Source organism: Sus scrofa, chromosome 6, assembly GCF_054392235.1.
Source record: "Sus scrofa isolate SSC_HxYL_T2T_F1_AM1 chromosome 6, Sscrofa_HxYL_maternal_Yorkshire_Landrace_v2.0, whole genome shotgun sequence".
Taxonomy (NCBI): domain Eukaryota; kingdom Metazoa; phylum Chordata; class Mammalia; order Artiodactyla; family Suidae; genus Sus; species Sus scrofa.
In genome coordinates this window covers 55,929,892-55,950,265 of record NC_139388.1, presented here as the reverse complement: position 1 = coordinate 55,950,265, position 20,374 = coordinate 55,929,892, and the positions used below count along the sequence as shown (strand labels likewise).

At 55.3% G+C, this 20,374-nt stretch overlaps 1 protein-coding gene and 1 pseudogene across 9 annotated transcripts; one reads left to right on the top strand and one right to left on the bottom strand.

The window, feature by feature from the left end:
• The first annotated feature begins 2,559 nt into the window (after window positions 1-2,559).
• Window positions 2,560-7,022, top strand: LOC146402391 (optic atrophy 3 protein pseudogene; annotated as a pseudogene). The gene has a single exon (XR_014806380.1). The product of XR_014806380.1 is annotated as an optic atrophy 3 protein pseudogene (transcript).
• On the bottom strand, window positions 6,737-19,792 carry VASP (vasodilator stimulated phosphoprotein). Of its 8 annotated transcripts, none has more exons than XM_021094565.2 (14): window positions 19,471-19,792; window positions 17,996-18,089; window positions 12,907-13,078; window positions 12,656-12,821; window positions 11,117-11,210; window positions 10,562-10,605; window positions 10,195-10,436; window positions 9,967-10,067; window positions 8,980-9,031; window positions 8,780-8,816; window positions 8,517-8,562; window positions 8,274-8,364; window positions 7,711-7,768; window positions 6,737-7,582 (listed from the first exon to the last, which is right to left on the bottom strand). In XM_021094565.2, exons 3-14 carry the CDS (start codon window positions 13,042-13,044, stop codon window positions 7,545-7,547), a joined length of 1,107 nt encoding a protein of 368 aa, XP_020950224.1. In that variant the 5' UTR covers window positions 13,045-13,078; window positions 17,996-18,089; window positions 19,471-19,792; the 3' UTR covers window positions 6,737-7,544. The 8 variants fall into 8 exon arrangements, with proteins under 8 accessions (XP_020950224.1, XP_020950226.1, XP_020950225.1 ...); XM_021094567.2 differs by having other exon boundaries at window positions 8,780-8,813; XM_021094566.2 differs by having other exon boundaries at window positions 9,967-10,064.
• Between the last annotated feature and the right edge of the window lie 582 nt (window positions 19,793-20,374).

The following is a 20,374-nucleotide window of genomic DNA, read 5'->3' as shown; positions in this document are numbered from 1 at the left end:
TCCCTTCCTTCCTTCCTTCCTTCCCTTCCTTCCTTCCTTCCCTTCCTTCCCTCCTTCCTTTCCTTCCTTCCTTTCCTTCCCTTCCCTTCCTTCCTTTCCTTCCCTTCCCTTCCTTCCCTTCCTTCCCTCCTTCCTTTCCTTCCTTCCTTCTCTTCCTTCCCTTCCTTTCTTCCTTCCTTCCCTTCCTTTCCTTCCTTCCTTTCCTTCCTTCCTTTCCTTCCTTCCTTCCTTTCCTTCCTTCCTTCCCTTCCTTCCTTCCTTCCTTCTTTCCTTCTTTCTTTTTCTCTTTCTCTCTTTCTCTTTTCCTTTTTCTTTTGTCTTTTTGTCTTTTTAGGGCCACACGCACAGCATGTGGAAGTTTCCAGACTAGGGGTCCAGGCGGAGCTATCTGTAGCCGCCTACACCACAGCCACAGCAACATGGGATCTGAGCTGTGTCTGTGACCTACACCACAGCTCACGGCAACGCCGAACCCTTAACCCACTGAGCAAGGCCAGGGATCGAATCCATGTCCTTATGGATCCTAGTCGGGTTCGTTAACCACTGAGCCACGCTGGAAACTCCCTGCAGTTGGAGTCTTAACCCACCGCGCCGCAATGAGGACTGTTTTTTCCCTTTTTAGCCTCATCCTGTTTCCACGCCCCTCATCTGTCGTAAAGTTGCTGAGTATTTTTCCATGTGAAGCTTTATACTTTTCCTAAATATACATACACGTCCACAGTCACTACCCGTTCTTGTTTTGATCACACTGTTTGCATCTTTTGGAGCTTGTATTTCTTCTCCAAATTATGTGTGGGGGATTTCTCTGTGTTGAGATACATGAAGCGCATTCCATTCTTTTAATTTTTTTCCTTTGCGTGTCACGCAATTTATTAGTAGCAAAATATTTCAGAAGTGTTGGTAGTTGGCAAAAGCATGCCAGGGGATATAAGACACTGCTAGGGAAGCAAGCGTGTGATTTCACCATTTTTGTTTTGTTTTAACTACTGTGCCTGACAATGATAGCTTCGTTTTTAGACTGTGACATGAAAATCCTCCTCAATTTCAGGCTGAGATTCCCTTTTGAGCCTTTACCTTTAATGGACTGTCTAGATTTATGGAGGTAATTGAGAGATGGAATTTGAATTTTTAAAAAACAATTGTGGTTAATATCATATAAGAAGTTCCTGCCATGGAACTTATATGATAAGAAGTCCTTCCTTAACCTGCAGTGGGTTAAGGATCCAACTGCAGCAGCTTGGGTCGCTGTAGAGGTATGGGTTCAATCCCCAGACTGGTGCAGTAGGTGCCGTAGGTTAAGGCTCTGGCGTTGCCACAGCTGTGGCCTAGGTCTCATCATTGATTGGGTTAATCCCTGGCCTGGGAATACCGTATGCCACAGGTCAGCTAAAAAAAATAAAAAATAAAAAAAAAGAGTACCCGTGGTAGCTCAGCAGTAATGAACCCAACTAGTATCTGTGAGAATGCGGGTTCGACCCCTACCCTTGCTCAGCGGGTTAAGGATCCGGTGTTTCCCTGAGCTGCGGCTTAGGTCGCAGACGTGGCTCAGATCTGGCCTTGCTGTGGCTGTGGCGTAGGGAACTTCCATATACCACCGTACAGCCCTAAAAAGACAAAAAAGCCAAAAGACTCTCTTAACCACTCATCAAATTTTGTTTTTTATTTTTTTTAATTAAATTTTTTTTTGGCCATGCCTCTGGCATGTGAAAGTTCCCAGACCAGAGATCAAACCAGTGCCGCAGCAGTGACAATGCCAAAAGAGACCTCCAAACTTTATTTCATTTTATTTTATTTTATTGTCTTTTTAGGGCCGCACCCATGGCATATGGGAGTTCCCAGGCTAGGGGTCAAATCAGAGCTGCAGCTGCCAGCCTACAACACAGCCTCAGTAAGGCCAGATCTGAGCTGTGTCTGTGACCTACACCACAGCTCACAGCAATGGTGGATCCTTGACCCACTGAGCGGTGCCAGGGATTGAAGCTATATCCTCATGGATACTAGTCAGGTTCTCAACCTGCTGAGCCACAATGGGAACTCCCAAATTTTATTTTTTAAACAAGAAAGGACAGTGCTGTCATTTTTGAGTGACATTTTTCTGGGACTTTGAGTCCCTTTAACACAGGCTACAGTTGTGCCCATTCCCCTCCCATGTTGCGTGGGGGCCTGGACTTGCTCAGGCCTGGATTCTGAATCCATTTTGCCTTCTCACAGTCCCTCGGACACCGGGGAGAGTAAAGAGTTCGAGGTTCCTTGGGGGACGGAGGACGGACGGACACCGAAGGCCATCGTAAGACTAGGCTTTCTCTTGGGAGGGGCCGTGTAATTTCTCAGCAGGAAAGGCATCCAGTAGGCGGTCAGGGAGCCTTGAAGTTCGACATCTCAGGCTTGTCTGGCAGCTTGGCCACGTCCGGCTGCCCACGGGCAAGGGGGAGGAAACGGGCTGACAAAGGCCCCTTCCCCGGGCAGTGGCGTTTCTCTGGGCCTCATTAGATGTTGCAAGTGACACTCAGCTGGAAGAGATCAGGAAGGCGGCTGGACCACTCCGGTTCATTCGGGTTATGAAAACTTTCACCTGAAATACAAGATACTGAAAGCAAAGTATGTAAAACTTCAGTGTACAGGAGTTCCCGTCGTGGCGCAGCAGAAATGAACTGACTAGGAACCATGAGGTTGTGGGTTCGATCCCTGGCCTCGCTCAGCAGGTTAAGGGTCCAGCGTTGCCATGAGCTGTGGGTGTCGGTCGCAGACACGGCTCGGATCTGGGGTGGCTGTGGCTGTGGTGTAGGACGGCAGCTGTCGCTCCGATTCCACCCCTAGCCTGGGAACCTCCATATGCTGTGGGTGCGGCCCTAAAAAAGAAGCAAAAAAATAAAAACTTAAGTGTACAGTTTGACAAACTCTCACAGAATGAACAGGGAACAGAACATAACCAGCCCCCTGGCAACTCTCTGGTCCCTGCTTCTGGTCATTACACCTGCTGGAGGCAGCTGCCACCCTGCGTGGTCACCCCGTGGGGCTGCGTTTGTCTCTCTGGGGACTTTCACAGGCGGAATTACACAGTGTGTCCACATGCGTGGCCTCTTTCACTGAACATTATAAAATTTACTCAGCTTGTTGTATGTTGTTGCGGCTCATTTGTTCTCACTGCTGTTGAGTGTTTCTCTGTGTGTGTGTGTGTGTGTGTGTGTGTTTTAACCAGTCCTACCATGGGCAGGCATTTGGGTTGTCTTGAGTCTTTTGTTCACAGCACTGAGGTGACCCTGCAGGCACGTGTCTTTTGCAGAACACGTGACAGGATTCTGTGGGTATCCACATGGCAGCGGAATTGCTGGCTTATAGGACATCAAATGTTAAATTTATTTATTTATCCATTTATTTATTTTGCTTTTTTGGGCCTCGCCTGAGTCATATGGAGGTTCCCAGGCGAGGGGTCGAACCGGAGCTACAGCTGCTGGCCTACACCACAGCCACAGCAACTGGGAATTCAAGCCGAGTCTGTGATCTGCACTGAGCTGTGTCTGCGGCCTGCACCACAGCTCATGCCGGATCCTTAACCCACTGAGTGGGGCCAGGGATCCAAGTATTCTTATGGATACTAGTTACCGTTACCGCTGAGCCAGGACGGGACTGCCTGTCTTTGCGATTTTGATTAGTGTTTTCCTGGTGTATGATGGAGGTCAGCGTCTTTTCCATGTCTAGTGGCCATTGAGATGTTATCCTCTTAGGTGACTCGGGTCTTTCTCCATCGGGTGCTTTGCTGGTCTCTTATCGATCCCTAGGAGGTCATGGTGTATCTTGAACCTGAGTTTTTGTCACAGGTCTTGCAAATGGCTTTTCCCAGCCTGGAGCTTGCCTTTTCCTTTTCGTGCTGGTGTCTCTTGAGGAATGGAACGTCTTAATTTCAGGTGTGCGAAACTTTTTTTTTTTAATGACTAGTCATTTTTAGGTTTCATTATGTTAACAGAAAAAGATCAAAAGTAGTTAACCTTTGAGGAATAGGAGGACTCAAGCCGGAGGAGGGAAGGTGGACTCATCTTTCAGTTTACCCACTTCTCTGGAGTCTAGAAGATTCCCCCTCGTGTGCATGTTATTCTTCTAACTTAAAGGAAGAAAAGCTAATTAGATCAGCCTGGCTGCTATGGGGAGTGATTGGAAGGGGTCAAGTATAAACTGTTTTCAAAAATTCGTCCCTTAATGAGCCGAAGAAGGCTTATTGAAAAATAAGTTCATGTATCAACGGATGCATATTGCTTATCACTGCAGTGACTCAGGTTTCAACCTCAACTCTATGCTTAGGTTGCATTTTACCAATGATGCCAGTGCCAAGAATGGTTGTTCACATGAATAAGTGATTCGTGCGGAAGGAGTGGGCGTGAGAGCAGGTGTTCCAGCCCCGAGCTGGGCACTGAGTGCCCCACCTTTCCGGAGAGGAAAAGAGCCTGGCAGGTGGGCTGTGGGAAACACAAAAAGGAGCAAGTTTTACACCTGCCAGGACTTGTGACCTTCCCCGCTAGAGGTGCAGACCTCGCTCTGAACCTCCCTCCCAGGGCAGCAATTCTCATCCCCGGCTGCTGGGCATCATCTTTTGGATGTTTTCAAAAGCTGCCCTGGGCATCCGCGTGCAGGCCTTGGTGAAGGGACCGGCTCCCTAGCGCCACAGATTCTGGCTGCAGCATCCCTGTTGCTCAGACCCTCACACCCAGGAGTGGAGGGGTGGGGCTTGCAGTCCCCAGCAAAGGTCCCCGACCCCCCTCTTTCTGCGCAGTGAACCACTGCGCCACGATGTACATCCTGGACTTCAGTACTGAAGCCATCAAGCCTCTGAATGAGGAGGTGGCAGCCGAGCTGCTGGGCGAGGCCGTCTTCGTGGCTGCCTGCAGCCGCCTAGTGCTGGAGTACTGGCGCCACCAGGCACACCTGCATCACAAGGAAGGGCGGCAGCGCACCACCTGGGCCACTATGCGGGATGAAGTGGACCACCTGGCTCTGGTGATGCAGATGCAGGCCCTGTAGATGCAGGTGTAGCGGGGTGGCACAGCTGCCTGGTGCTCTGGAGGAGCTGCAGGCGCAGATGCAGGAGTTGTGCACCCAGCTCTGTGCCAGGGACCCCACCGTCTGAGCCCCCAACCGGGGAGGAATAGGATGTCTCAGGACGTGGTCTTGGACGTGGCTGATATCTGACACGACACGATGCCAACTTGGGCTTCTGTCCGCAATGGCCCTTCCTGAACTGGCCCAAGGTCCCTTTAGGGGAAGGAGGAATGCTGGACTGGGGCTTATCCAACCAGGCTTTGGGTCACCTCCCTACGAACAAGCCCAGTGAGGCGTACTTTCCTCAGGGACACCCCCATACACTGGTGGAACATTCCAGCCCTACCTCCTACCCCACCCCCACCCCCTGGTGTAGCACTTTGGAATGGTAGTGCAGTCTTCTATTGGACCCCACCCACCACTAGGAGGGCCAGCAGGACAAAGGGCCCCTGTCTTGCTTTGTCACTCACAGGCGCAACTTACCTGAGGAGCGGTCTTTTCCCTGGTGCCCTCACCCTTTGCAGGACACCCCCCCTTCCCCTTTCTTCTATGGTGGTGGGCAGCGTTGTGATGTAAATGCGACCTCCCATCTGGCTCACTTTTTGTGGGGAGGGGTGGGGAGTAGAAGGCTGGGTCTGGGCAAGTGTTAGCTCCAAAGAATCAGCCCGTGGCTCAGCCTTCAGTCCACCACTGGCACCTAGACCGAATCCTCCCCTCCTTAAGTGGATTGTTCCAACAGAACCTCCCTGCACACATATGCAGGCCACTGAGTGTGACACAAGTCACTGGAAAGTCTGTGTCTTCCTGTGCTGTTCCACTGACACCCCATCCTAACCTTCTGTGGCCCTTTGGAACGGAAGCCTTGGTCATCTTGGGCTGAACCATTTTGTGTTTTGGTCTCAGTCCCTTGTTTTCCTGTCGGGATGCACCAGCGTCCTTTCCCACCGTCCACCCTGCTGGTCTCATGGGGCCCAGCTCTTCCCCTGCTATGTGGGTCATTGTCACATGCCCTTTCTTCCAGCCACACCTGCTCTTCAGAGTACTCGGGGCTTCCCCCTTACTTCTGGCCTTTGGACTAGACACCCAGTACCCACCCCCTCCTCATGCAAAGGCTTCTTCCAGTGGGACCCCCTGCCCTCAGCCCTGAAGTTCCCTATCGCCAACCAAATGGAATATTCCACCAGGCAGTCACCTACCTCACCACATGGGGCTCTGTATGAGCTCTGTGATTTCTGAATTTTTTTGGGGGGGGGGGTAAATGTTTTATAATTAAAGGAGCTCTGGGGGAAAGAAGTCACCTTAAGAATGTATCTGAGAACCACAGTGTATATCCGCAGAATGGGTACAAGGCTCACTAAAATTAGAAGCTGGGAGGGTTCTGCTGGGAAGGGGCTAGAATCATCCTTTCTGCCTGTTCCCAGTTGGGGAAACTGAGGCCCAGGGGAAGAACAGGGACATGCCCAAGGGCACACGATGCGGGACTGCCCTTGGCTTTCTCTAGGATGGCGTAGTGGAGGGGGTCAGGGTGGCAAGGAGGGAGGAAGCTGCCTGGTAAGGGAGGCCAGGAGGGGGCAGAGGCCACCCTGGCTGCAGGAGAAGGTGGGGGGAGGGAGGGAGTGAAGGGGAAGGTGGATTACTGGGGGAGGGAGGGGCACGCCCTGTGCTCATGAGAGCAGCCCTTCAAATCACTCCAGAAATCTCCACATGTATAAAAACTGGCAGATTTATTCCTCAGGGGCCCATTTTCAAGAAGCTAAAGGTGAAGGCGGGAGAGGGGAGTTCTCCTCCCCCTTTCCTTTCTCCCTCATCTTATTTTCCCCAGGGGTGAAAATGGCCTGGACCCCCAAACCTACCCAAATAAAAAAAACAAAAAACTGAGGTTCCAAAAAGTTACAGCATCTTAATTCCTCATAGAAAAGGGGAAGGAGCCAGAGGGAAGGGAGGTCCCTGCAGTGGGGGAGGTGCCCCCAGCCTCATGAGACACCCCCCCCTTAAACAGCTGTCCCAAATGGGACAAGCCAGGGGCACAGCATTTAAAAACTCCCCACACCCCATTTTATCAAAACCAAAGAGAAAAAAAATTTCCTCCCCCCAACCTAAATATATATATACTTTTTTTCTTAAAAAAACAAAACAAAACTTCAAAGGCATTAAGCGTTAAAGTGAATCTAGAACAAGGGAATGTGAAATTCCCTCCTTCCTCCCCCCTTTACTGTGGGGCTAACTGGTACATCCCCAGCAGAGGAACCAGCCCCAAGGGGATGGCTGAGGGGAAGGACCAAAGGGAACAAAGGGTGGGGGCCTCCCCAGCCAATCAGCAGCCAGTATGGGTGTGGGCATGGTGCCAGGGAAGCCACACCCCCCTTGGAATTTTCCAAGTGAGATGGGGAGTGGGGGAGACGCATTCCTGTGTAGTCTTCAGCCAATTCCAAGTCAAGTAGAGGCAGGGAAAGCAGGGTGACAGGCGAGGGGGTGTGCAGAAAGGAGAAATTGGATCTTCTGGGGCCCTGTGGTCAGGGGGAACCCCGTTTCCTCAGCTCCTGGACAAAGGCTGGAAGGAAACAGGGGGCAGAAGTCAGGGGCAGAGCCGCTTTCCCCTTCCTTCCCAAACAGGGCTCATTCTGAGGGACAGGATGCCTCCAAAAGAAATACACGTTTAGAATAAAAAAACAACCTCACCTTCAATTATTTCCTGTTTCACTTTCTGCAATTCCTTCCTCACCTCTTCCAGAAGCTCCTGAAAATAATGGGGTACAACCAATCCGAAAGGATACCAGGATTTGCAGAAATGACAGCCAGCCCCCTACCCCCTACCCTCCCCCCCACTTCTTAATGACTGACATCACTGGCAAGGCCACAGAGTGACTGAAAAGTCTAGGCAAGAATTCTGGACCCTTGGAGCCAGAAGAAAAGTGCTGGAGAACATCCAGTACCAGGGCTGGCAAATACATTCTGGTCTCCTGCCGGCTCCAACTGGGGATAAATGTCTGCGGCCAGTGTGGTGAAAAGGATTCTGGGTACTCAGCAGGAGTGAGTGCAGTGATAGGTTGATTAGTACTGTCTGCCACAGGCACTGGATATGGTGCCGTGTCATCCCTGACCTGATCTAATCTCTCCATGTCTCAGACTGGAAGACAGGTTTCCAAGGCCTTTTCTAGAAACCCACAGCAGGTCAGTGCAGAGCGTGAATCCAGCTCTCCTTTCTTCCTGTAGCTCCTTTCTATCCGCCAGCCCCAAAGTACCTGTTTCACCCTCTCCAGGTCAGACTCATCACTGGAACTGGACGTAGCGGGGTGGGCCTCGGAAGCAGTCACTGAAGAAGATGACTTCATTCTGGGAGAATTGGTGTGGTTCAGGACAGAAAAGAGGTTAGAAAGAGGTTGGCTTCCCCTGCCTCCCATTCCAGGGATCACACTGTGTTCCTCCCTACAAATTTGGCAAATCCAACTATTTTTTGGGGTGGGGCCCCTGTATTGATGGCCCACCTTGGCAGGGTTGTGCTGTTCTTCTCCCAGGGTCTCCGCACAGATTCTGGGGGACAGGCAATAAATCAAAAAAGATCAGGGACAAGGAATGCCCTGCCTCAGTCTTTTCCCCCAGCCTCATCAGCCCCTGTTCGAGGAACCTTCTCAGGAGACTACAATCCCCAGCATTGTTTGTGCAGCCTCTCCCATGAAGGTGTATGTTATGTGAAAAGGGAGCATCCTGGGACTTGTAGTTCCTGTGACTAGACTGGGCTCTCACTCACCGGTGTGGGCTGGGACTCTGGGCTCTGGCTCCTCCTGCTGGTAGGAAACAAAACTATCATGAGCCAGCCCCCATCACACCTCCGTTCATTTTCCTCCTCCAGCTTCAAACCCAGCCCATCCTTATCACAGCCTCCTCTCCATATTCCTACCCAAATGGTACAGCCTACGGTGTATATGGCAGGAAGAGCCCCTAACTCACATTGGCAGATTCATCCTTGGTGGGTTTCTCCCCAACTTGTGTAGCTTTCCTTCTGTGAGAAAGGCAAAAACAAATGGCTTCCGTCTCCCGCAGCAGCTCAACAGTTCCCTTCCCAGAGTTCTGAAAAGGTGGATTCTAGGGTGTGGATTTCTGGAATTGGTCAAGGCTAAGAAAACTTCAGTTTTACTTATTTGGGGCCGTATCCGAGGCATATGGAATTCCCAGGCCAGGGACTGAATCTGAGCCGCAGCTGCAACCCAGGCCAGGGTAATGTTAGACCCACAGGCCGGGGACTGAACCTGCTCCTCTGCAGGGACCCAAGTCACTGCAGTGGGATTCTTAACCCACTATGCCACAGCAGGAACTCTGGGAAAACGTTGGTTAAGAAGTTAAAGAGGAGTTCCCGCTGTGGAGCAACAGGATTGGCAGCGTCTTGGGATGCAGGTTCGCTCCCCAGCCACAACTATGGCTCTGATCTGATCCTTAGCCTGGGAACTTCATATGCTGTGGAGCATCTCCCCCCCCCCCCCCCCCCCCCGCCAAAGAAGAAGTTAAAGAGAGTGCTGTTCTTGAACTGGAGTGGGGTTGTGAGTCCCATGTTCAGGAGTCACAGAGTTGTAAAGGGGAAGGAAGGGCTTTCTATTTAGACCGCTGGGATTCTAGGACTCAGAGTTCCCAGACTCTGAGGCAGGCTCTTCCAGGGGCCTAGAATTCTGGGTTTGACAACATTCCGGAGGCTACCCGGGTGGTTGCAAAGCTCAGCCATCTCAGGAGAATGCACTTCCCATCATTATATCCCGCACCTGCCTATCAAAGAGCTAACTTTCACCCAAAGAAACAAACGAAATGGGAATCTGAGCCCTCCACCAACCTAGCCCTACTGAACCTGGCCCTACTGAACTGGAATCTCCAGGTGATAAGTGCGGGTCTCAGGGCTTTGTCCCCAGGGCTTTCCACGGCCAGTGAGGGCTCTCGCCTGAGGCTCACCTGCGGGCCAACATGGCATTCATCTCTTCCATGAGTCCCCCGCCCGTGCTTCGACTGCTCTCAGCTTTGGGGGCCACGGGCCCCCCTGCGGCCTCCTCCTGCTGGAGAAATTACAAAGAAGAGGGGGCTCTATGGGTGGGCTTCCTAGCCTCCCTGCCATCCTGTGCAGCTCCCAGGCAACTCTGGCCTCAGCCCATTATTCCATCAGGCCCCTTCACCCCCCCTTACCTTGCTGACTTTCTTGAGTTTGGCTCCGGCAATGGCTGCTGCCAGGCCAGGGGCCCCAGCTCCTCCACCACTGGGGCCTTGTGCTGTGGGGAGGGGAGGAGGAGGGGGCGGGCCTCCCCCTGCTCCAGGCCCAGCAGCCGAGACCCCCGAGGAGGAGAGACCAGGGGGTGGAGGGGGACCTGGAGGAGGGGGAGGTCCTGGAGGTAGGGGTGGTCCCCCAGATGGGGGAGCAGGTGGGCCTCCTGTAAGACACACAAAAAGGAGGGGTGCTGAGAGATCAGCCTCATTCTTGGTTGTCTGCTTGACCCACCGCTCCGCCGAGGCAATCCCCCAACCTCCAGATCCCCGAGGCCATTCAAGCAATCACCTGCATTGGAGACCCTGCGCTCCAGGTGCTCCGGCTGCTGCTGCCTGGGTGGGGAGAGGACGAGCTGCCATCATGCAGGGCCCCGAGGAGGGCTAGCCACCTCCCAGACTGCCCCTCGTGCCCCTCAGAATGTCCCCGGTGAGGCTGGCTCCTAAGCCCCACTGTGCCTTCCATTCCCCAGGGGCCCAGGAAAGGGTTGCGGGGAGGAGGGCAGGAGACAGGGACAGGCTGAGACCAGGATGCGAGCAATCTAGTCATCAGACTGACAGGAACACCTCAATTACAAAATGCCTTTGAACAATCTCTCGTCCTGGACTCTGAGAATCAGGGGGACCAGGAGTTGAAGGGTCAGAAGGTTCTGCCGCAATGGGTGTCAGGAGTTTTTCAAACTCCAGGAGGTGGGGGTCTCTGAAAGCTAGCAATTTCTAGTCCCCTGGGCATTGGAACATTCTGGAAACTGAACATTGGAGCGTTCTGAACTCTAGGAGTCAGGGGTTCTGGAACATCCTAGAACTCTGGCAGGGGTGAGCTTCTGCACCCAGGGACTGGCCCCACCTTTTCTGCTGCTCCAGCTCCTCTGGGGCGGGGCCATTCTGCACAGACCAGGTGGGAGGTGCTGCAGCTGGTGGCGGGGGCGGGGGCCCACCTCCTGGAAGGTGAGAGTAAGGTGGATGAGTCACCCCAGAACCCAGCCCCAGCCCTCGGCTCTTTCCCTCCTCTCTCCCAGGCCTCCCAGAGGCCCTGACACCCTGGGCTGGGGTGTGGGCACCTGGGCGACCCGCAGTGACGGTCGCTGCCAGCTGACCTGACTGAGCTGATGTGAGGTGGGTGCTGAGAGGATGCCCAGATTGCGGCGGGGGGGCGGCGGGGGGGGGGACAGTGAATGCCCAGAGGGGGCAGTCACTTGTCCCAAGTCCCACAGACCAGAATTTGCAGGAACAAGACTTGAATTCAGGCTGCCTCTGGCATCTAGGTTTCCAACCGCCCCCCGCCCCAGCCGCAGCATGTAGTGGCTTGAAACTGGGCCACAGCGGTGAAAGCACCAAATCCTAACCACTATACCACCAGGGAACTCCCTGGCATCCAGGCTTTTTTTTGTTGTTGTTGTTGCTATTTCTTGGGCCGCTCCCGCGGCATATGGAGGTTCCCAGGCTAGGGGTCGAATTGGCATATGGAGGTTCCCAGGCTAGGGGTCGAATCGGAGCTGTAGCCACCCGCCTACGCCAGAGCCACAGCAACACGGGATCCGAGCTGCGTCTGCAACCTACACCACAGCTCACGGCAACGCCAGATCGTTAACCCACTAAGCAAGGGCAGGGACGGAACCCGCAACCTCATGGTTCCTAGTCGGATTCGTTAACCACTGCGCCACAACGGGAACTCCCAGGCTTTTAACCCACCGTCATGGCCCCTGAGAACCCAGGAAAGGCTGAGAGCCTCCCCCTCACCGCCCTCGGGCCTCAGGCTCCCAGGTATGTTTCTGGGCCGCAGACAAGCAAGCCCCTCCCCAGGGGCACCAAAGCTGCTCAGGAAGCAAACACCTCTGCCATCTGGTGATCTGACTTTCTAGAGCGGCGACCCCAGACCCCAGCTGCACAGCTGTCACGTAAAGCCTTGCCCCTTAAGGTGCTGCTTGTGGACTGGTGGCCTCGGCATCGCTGGGGAACTGGCTAGACATGCAGAGGCTCAGGCTCTAGTCCTACCCAAGTGGGTCAGCCATCTGCATTTTTTTTCTAGATGATTGGTGGGCACATGCAAGTTTCAGAAATACCAGCTGGAGATTTGTTTCTGAATACCACTGCCTCGAAACTAACTGATGATGACAGAAGTCAGAACACTGGTTACGTGGAGAAAGGGTACAGGGAGATTTCTGGGGCTGGAGGCATCCAGATCTTGATCTGGGAGGTGGTCACTCGGGGTTGTGCACGGGTGAAGTGCGCCCGTAGGAAGCACACGTGTTCTATGTGGGGGTGCACAGGACCCACAAAATCCTTGTGATAAATCTCCAGGGTAGTGGCGAACTGGCCCTATTTTCGGATGAGTCCACTGAGGCCCAGCACAGGGCTCAGGGCTCCCCTCCGCCCAGGCCCCTACCTTCCAGGGCCTCTAGGGCACTGGCCATGCCACTGGCGAACTGCGTTGCGTCCTCCTTGCTGCCAAAGTTGAGGCCCCAGACCTGGCGGGCGTCGCGCCACTGGTGGAAGTTGGGGGTGGCCTGGTTGTACTTGACACCCCGGACGATGGCACAGTTGATGACCACCTGGCAGGAGGGGAAAGGTGCGTGAGGGGTGCTGAGGGGTGCTGGGGCGCGTGCGTGGGCAGCGGGGAGGGGAGGGAAGCCTCGCCTGCTGGTCCGGCTGCATCTTCCGGCCGACCACCCGGAAGGAGTTGGCGGTGGGGTTGTGGTAGATCTGGACGCGGCTGAAGGCCTGGGGGCCCGTGCCTGCAGGCAGCCATCGCTTGTTGCTGTCATCATAGAGCATCACAGTGGCCCGGCTGGAGCAGATGACCGTCTCGCTGCCAGGAGGGGGAGAAAGGGAGAGGAGCCGGTTAGCTGAGGGGAGCCCGGCACCCTCCCTCCAGGGGCCCGTCACCTTCTCCACCTGGGTCCCCCTGGGAGATCTGAAGACGAAGGCAGCGTGAGGAGAGGAGGGACCCACGGAGAGGCGGAGGAGGACAGGCACATGGGGAGAGAGGGTCGGGGACAAACCTTCAGAGAGACCCAGGCAGACGGGGAGACTGGGAGAGAAAAGACAGACTGATAGACAAACGGGATGTGAGACAGACAAGGAAGGAGGCATCTAAACAGTCAGATGGGGAGAAAGAGACAGGAAGAGGAAGAGTCAGAATGACTGGGAGAGGCAGACATGCAGGCTGATGCGGAGAGAGCCGTGAGACAGACGGAAAGACAGAGAGATGGGAAGAGCGGGGGAAATCATGGAAAGGCAGGGAGCAGAGACAGAGACAGCCAGAGGAGGAAGATGAAGAGATGGACCGAGAGATGCCGAGTGAGAGCCGGAGGAGGGGGACCTGGGAGAAGCGGGTGGGAGGGACGGGGCAGGAGCCCCAGGCAGCGCTGGGACCAGCCCCTTGCAGTGCACTTGCAGCCTCAGTTTCCCCATCTCTGCCAGGGCAGGACTCCCCCCACGGCCGCCCCCGGCTCCCAATTCAGGGGGAGGAAGCTGAGGTTCAGCGAGGGGAAGGGTGAGGCTTGCACCAAGTTGAGGACCGAAGCTGGATCCCAGGCTCTTCCACTTCCTGCCGCCCACCCCATCCGGCCCCCCCAGGCGCCAATGGCCATCAGCAGACACTCCCTGCTCATGCCAGGCAGTGACCCAGACAGGCTCGGCCCCACCCTCCAATGTGGGAGCCAGTGGTGTCCAGATAGAGAGAACTCAAGGCCAGGCCTGGGGCTCAGAGTCCGTAAACTGGTTCAGGATTTGTCAGCCACAGACCTGGGTTCCCATCCCTGCTGGGCCACCTACTCCATGTGACTCAGGCAAGCAACCTTCCCACAACTGAGAACTCACCTTCCTCTCCTGCAGCCTGGGGAAGTGACAGACCCCACCTGCCAGGGCAGTGGCAGAAGTAAAATGGGTCTGGGCCTGTAAAGTGCTTGGCATGGCGCCTGGCAGGTAGTGAGTGCCTAGTAACAGCATCTCTTCCAAGGGCACCCTGAACAGGCCCTACTGGGGACAGCCACTGTCCTCCTACCCCACCCCCCGACCAGTCCATCTGGGGAAGTACATCGCCTTCCGCCCCCAGTGAGGAAACGCAGGCTCCCAGACCTCCCACACGGGAAATGACTTGCCTAAGGCCACACACAAACAGGGGTGGAAGCACGAGTCCCCGCCAGGCCCCACCCCCCACCCCCACCGGACTTTTTCCTGAAAAGAGGAAGTTGGTGACCAGAGGTTTCCGGGGAGAGCTAAGACTCCGCAATGGCTCCTGTCTCTACCAGGGCCGGGGGCTGGCAGGGAAAGCCCCTCGGCAGACCCAGATCTGGGTTTCTAAGCCGGGAAGCCCGAGCCCCCAGACCCTCTCCCGAGTTTATGTAATCAGGCCCCTCCCTCTCATTAGACACTTCAGATGCCCTAAACCCTTTCCTCAGTCTCTGTTTAATCTCCCTGCAGCCCTTCAGATGGGCTTTCATCCTCATTCTGCAAGGACTGCAAACAGAGGCCCAGAGAGGTTGCATGACTTGTGTGCGTGTGGTCACACAGCCAGCACCTAGCAGAGCGAGGATCTGCACCCAGGCCACCTGGCTCCCCAGTCCGCAGGCATAACCACCCGGGACTGTGTGGGTCCTCCCCAGTCACAAGGTGCGGTTTCCAGACAGACAAGTGCAGCCTCGGGGGCTGTTTCTGGCTTCCACTGCCCCTGGCAGGGCAGGGTTGAGGCCTCGCCCACACCTGCCACCCACACCCAGGGCAGAATCTGGCCAGGCGCCCGGGGGCCTTCGTTGCTACCCCACCCCTTGCTGCACTTTGCTCTCCCAAGCGACCCTGCCCTGCTGAGTCTCCGGCCTGGTCAGAGAGCTGGGTGCCTGCTGAGTGACCCCAGACTGGTCTTGTCCTTCCCCAGGCCACGACGTCCGCATTACAGCTGAAGGATCCTGGTAAAACACAGGTCAGGTCGAGTCCCTCCTCTTCTCGGAAGCTCCTGCGGCGGCTCACACAGAAGAAACGCCAAGTGTTCTCCAGGGCCTTTGCGATCTGTGTGATCTCTCATCTCCTCCCTTCCCACCCCCCAGCTTGCTGTTCCAGCCCCACTGGCCTCCGGGCTGCTCCTTCCACATGCCAAACACATAACCGCCTCGGGCTCGGGTGCTTATTCTCCCTCAACCTGCAGTTTCACCTCTTTCAGGTCTCAGCCGGGCTGTCACCGCTTCTGAGAAGGCCTCCCTGACTGCCCTATCTGGAAAAGCTCCTCTCCCTCTCACTGCCTGTCCTGCGTTTCATAGCACCGATTCCTGCCCGACAGCTCCCTGTCTCCCCCACCAAAACATCAGGATGATGAGGGCAGGGATTCTTGTCCTTTCTGGTCACTGCTGCGTCCCCAGAACCTAGAATGGTGCCTAGCACGTAGTAGGTATTCTGTAGTTGTTAAATTAGCCATCTGTGCAAAAGGAAAGTTTTTTTGCAATGGCAGGGGACATTTATTGGTTAGCCTGTGTCCCGGACACTGTTCTGGGCTCCAGTTTCCACAGTGAATCTTGCAATGACCTCATGAGGTGGACGCTCGGGCTCACCCTTTTCACAGATGAGAGACTGTGGCCACAGAGAGGTAAAGACAGTATCGCAGGTCACACAGCAAGTAAGCACAGGGGCTCCTACTGGAAACCAGCCCCACCCCCCAGGTTCTTAACCTTATTTAAAGATGAGGAAACAGCTAGGCTGAATTTTTTTTAAGGTAAGATATAAAGTGGTGTGTTTCAGAGGTTGCAGAAAAAAAAAAAAAAAAGGTGTGGAGGATATAAATACCTCTGCACAGAGTGGTGGTGTGTGCGGGCGACTAGACTAACGGTGGCTGCTCTGAGGCACTGGGGGCCTGAAACAGACAGGGCAAAGGGACACGTCCTCCTCTTTAGCCTTTTGAATTGCTTGTTATTGAATTGCTTGTTACATCTTTTTGTTTTGTTTTACAATGGGCTGCTATTACCCGTAAAAAACCAATTCTGGAGTTCCCTTCGTGGCTCATGGGTTAACGAACCTGACTAGGATCCATGAAGATTCGGGTTCGATCCCTGGCCCTGCTTAGCGGGTTAAGGATCTCATGTTGCCATGAACTGTGGTGTAGGCTGGCAGCTACAGCTCCGATTGGACCCCTAGCCTGGGCACCTCCATGTACGGCAGGTGCGGCCCTAAAAAGCAAAAACAAACAACAACAAAAACCAATTCTTTTACTTAAGTTCAAAAAATAAAACTAGAAAAAGCTAGATCAGAAAATCCCACAGCCAGGAAGCAGGGAGTGAGGTGGAAATGGGGTCTGCCTAATGCCAGTGGTCTCTGGGGTCGTGTAGCCTCAATTTGGCCTTAATCCCCAGCCAGCCCAGAACTCGCCCCACAAGTCCTCGCATTCTGGAAAACTCTAGCATGCAGTAGATCAAAGAAGGTTCAAGTCACCCCCTGGCTGTGTGGCTTCACCTCTCCGAGCCTCAGTTTCCGGCCCTGGAAATCATAACTCACTGGATTGAAAGAGATAAGAAAAGCCCTAAATGCAGGACCTGGAATTTGGCACTGGCTCCATATGAGGGAGCTGCGAGGCATTACAGGAGAGAGCTTCTCATCACAGGAGGCAATCAAGCATAGTCACTCTGGATTACTCAAACTTTCCGGATTAGAAGCTTGCCCTTCCCTTCACCCCTTTAGTCTACAGCCCCTTAAACCATAAACCTTGGGATCCACCCCCCCAGACCTCCAGGCACACACAACTTTCCAAACTACAAATCTTTCCCATCTGGGAGGTGGGACAGTCATAATAGTATCAATCTCTTAGAACTGCTAGGAGGATCAAATTGAATCTAGGCACCCTAGTACAGTACCTGGCACACAGTACATGCTTGATCAAATGGTCTCTTACTTTTAAAAAAACATAAATTAAAATAATAATAATAATTACAAGTATTGGAAGACGAAAAAAATGGTCCAAGTTTTTCTTGAGCCCCTTCTGCCCTGAGATTCTCAGACCTCTGCCCCACTTCCCAGCCTTCCCAGAATCCCAGCTCAGAATCCCGGACACAGCAGACACTCAACAAATATTTGTCAAACCAAGAGAAAAAGAACTGTATCTTGTAATTTTCCATCTCAACATCCTCCCTTCCAACTGCCCCCAAGACTGTCCCCAGCCAAACCAGCCAGAAGTCAGAGGAGCCCAGCCCCCTCCCCTTCCTCAGTAGTGCTTAGGAATTTCTGAGCGATCTTGGGCCAGGTCTTTCTCTCTTTGAGCCTCAGTTTCCCCAGCTGCCCCCCACCCCCATACAGGGGCATGGGTCCTTTGGAATCCTGGCAGGGGGAGAAGGGGCCCGGCCCAGGAAGTCGGGTGTGGTCACAGGCAGGGAAGACCCCTCTCGAGGTGGGAGTAACCCTCTGGTGGGACAGGCCTCGGCTCGACTTCTGCCCACCCCCCAGGAGGTGGGAGGTTTGGCCGAGGCCAGCAGTCGGGGGCCTTGCGGGAGGGCGAGGGCCTCCGGGACTGGGGGAGGGGGGCGGGAGGCCCAGACATTGCTCCTGCCCTTTTACGGTCTCAGTGAGTGAGGCAGCACTAACTCGGACATCCGCCATCCGCCTTCCACGGTGCCTGGGACCGGAAACGCGGCGGGGGGGGGGGGGAGGCAAGGGGCGGGGCTGGGGGGCTGGGGGAGAGGAGAGTCCCCCGGGGAGGAAGGTGAAGGAACGGAGCCTGGCTCCCGAAACCTGCCCCCTCGGGGCGTACCTTGAAGGGATGTTGCTGTGAGCAGGGGCAGGCTAGGCAGGAAGTCTCGTGCGGGTCTGCGGGTGCTCCCTTGCTCCAAATTTTCCAACAATCCCTTTACCGCAGAAGGAACAAACGTGGGAATGGGGGTTCTCTGATGGCCGTAAAAAGCAATGCCACCCTGATGTGAGAGGGCAGGGGTACGGGGAATGTGGGGGAAGTGGGAGGATGTGGGCAGCAGGGGGTTAATCCCCAGCCGTCCTCGGGGCCTCCCCCTCAACCTGGGGGCTCTGGGGCAGGAAGTCCCTGCGAGAGTAGAGGAAGGGAGGTAGTATTGTCAGGCTCAAGGGAGAGATTATGGGGGGCCAGGGGGAGGGGAGAATAGGGGGGCCTAGTCGGGTCCCCCAGCCAACACCGGCCCCGCCCTCAGGTGAGCCCAGGAGTTTTGAACGAAGCCCAGGAAAGACAAAATCCCTGGGTGCCTTGGGCCCCCGGTCCCCAGGATTAAATTCCTGGGAAGATAGCTAGAACTCTTTGGGAAGCCCGGCTCCCAGGGGAAGAGGGCTATGACCTTGAAGCTTCCCAACGCCCCCTCCAACAACCGCACAACTCCGGACCGCTGGGGAAGGGGGGGCGATGTGGAGAGAAGGGGGAGGCGCTGTGGTGGGGAAAGCAGCCGGCCCACGGCGCTCCTTGCCCGCCCCCCACACCAGCTGTCTCGACAGGTGAGTCAGGAAGACAAAGGCCCCCCTTCCCCCAGCTGCCGCGCCCCCTCCCTCCCAAGGGCCCGCGCAGGTGGGAAAAGGGGCTGCCCCTCTGGCACGGGGCCGGGGTGCCGCCCTCGGCCCTAGGCACAGCCCGTTTTAAGCAAATTGTGAGTGGGAAGCGGCGGGGAGTCCGAACCAGATCCTCGAGGCTGCATCTGGGTCGGTGGATCTGTCCGCACCAGCCTCCTCCACAGGAGGACGAGAACCCCTAAATTTAGGGGGTTAAGAGCCCTCGAAGTTAAGGGGCAAAGTCCTCTTGGGAAGACGTTTCCCGGCACCATGTAAAGAGGGACCCCGAAAGCCAAGATCTTCGTTTCAATCTCTCTTCCAGGTCCCAGGGACCTCCAAACTGGCCCCCCCATAATCTCTCCTGGGGCCGGCTAAGATTTGGGGGGAGTCTGAGCCCTGCCTAAATCCCAGCCTCCCGGCCGGGAGTACCTAACAACTTAGAAGTCCTCCGAAAAAGTCTTTTAAAAATTCGGGAGTCCTCGGAGCGCCCCCAAATCTGAGGGCTCCCGGGAGAACCTCACCGGCACCACCCGGAGCCTTGGGAATCAAGGGAAAGTGATCAATATTTGGAGCCCGTCCAAGGGGGATCGGCCTCAAATTCGAGGCTCCCAGTGCCCTGTCCCTAAATTCCAGCCCGGAGCAAGCTGGGGGGAGGGGGACAAAGGCGGGGCGGGATCCCGCGCCGGGCAGGGAAGGGTCTAGAGGCAGTTCGAGGCTCACCTCATGGCTGCTCGGCTGGCGGGCGGAGCGCCCACGGGGTAGGTGCTCCCGGGGCGCCCCTGGCTCGAGGTTCAGGGGTTCGGGGCTGGCTCCAGGTTCTGCTCAGTCTCCCCCAGGGTCCCGCCCCATAGAGTCCGGCTTCCTGGGGGGAACGTGGACAGGGCCGGCGCGGATCCTCAGGCGCCTCCTCCCTTTGGGGAGCTGATCCGGGGTCCTTGCGGCAGAAAGGGGGTGCGGCGTCCCCTCCCCGGCGCGCCCCCTCAGCTGGCGGCGGCTACAATGTTACTCTTACTACTGTACTTCTCTTCGCTACATTTCGTTCCAAAATTCCACTCCCCGCACCCACAATGCCCTGCGCCTTAAAGGGGCCGCGGACACCTCCAGGCTGTGGGATTGGAGGGTGGAGGGTGCTTAAAAGGGCAACGCGGAACCTTAGACTTCCGCTATTTCCCTCTTCCCCAACGTTATTGCACAGCGATGCACTCTGGGGAGTCACCCCCAAATTAGGGGGGCAAGCTTGTTGGGGGGGAAGGGATCCTTCCTTCATCCTTAGTTCTCTCTCATGATAGAAATTCTCTGGGGACTCTCAGTGGGGGCACAATCTCTTCTCACCCTCCCCATCGACTTCTCCATTTCTTTACATTCTACTCAGTGTGGGGGGCGAGAAGGACCCTCTGGTTAAGCATAGATTCAAATTTTCTCCCTTAAATCCTACCTTCGGACCTCCCCCAACGTCTCTCTCCTCCGCCCGTTTATGAAGCTCTACTAAGGGGTGCACCCCCCCCTCCGAGGAGGGGGATGGGTGAGGAGGGGCCCCACCTCCTTCGTTGCCGCCCCCCCCACCGCGCCCGCCCAGGGAAGGTGAGGAGGAAGTGGGCCGAGGGGGCGCGGCTGGCCGCTGACT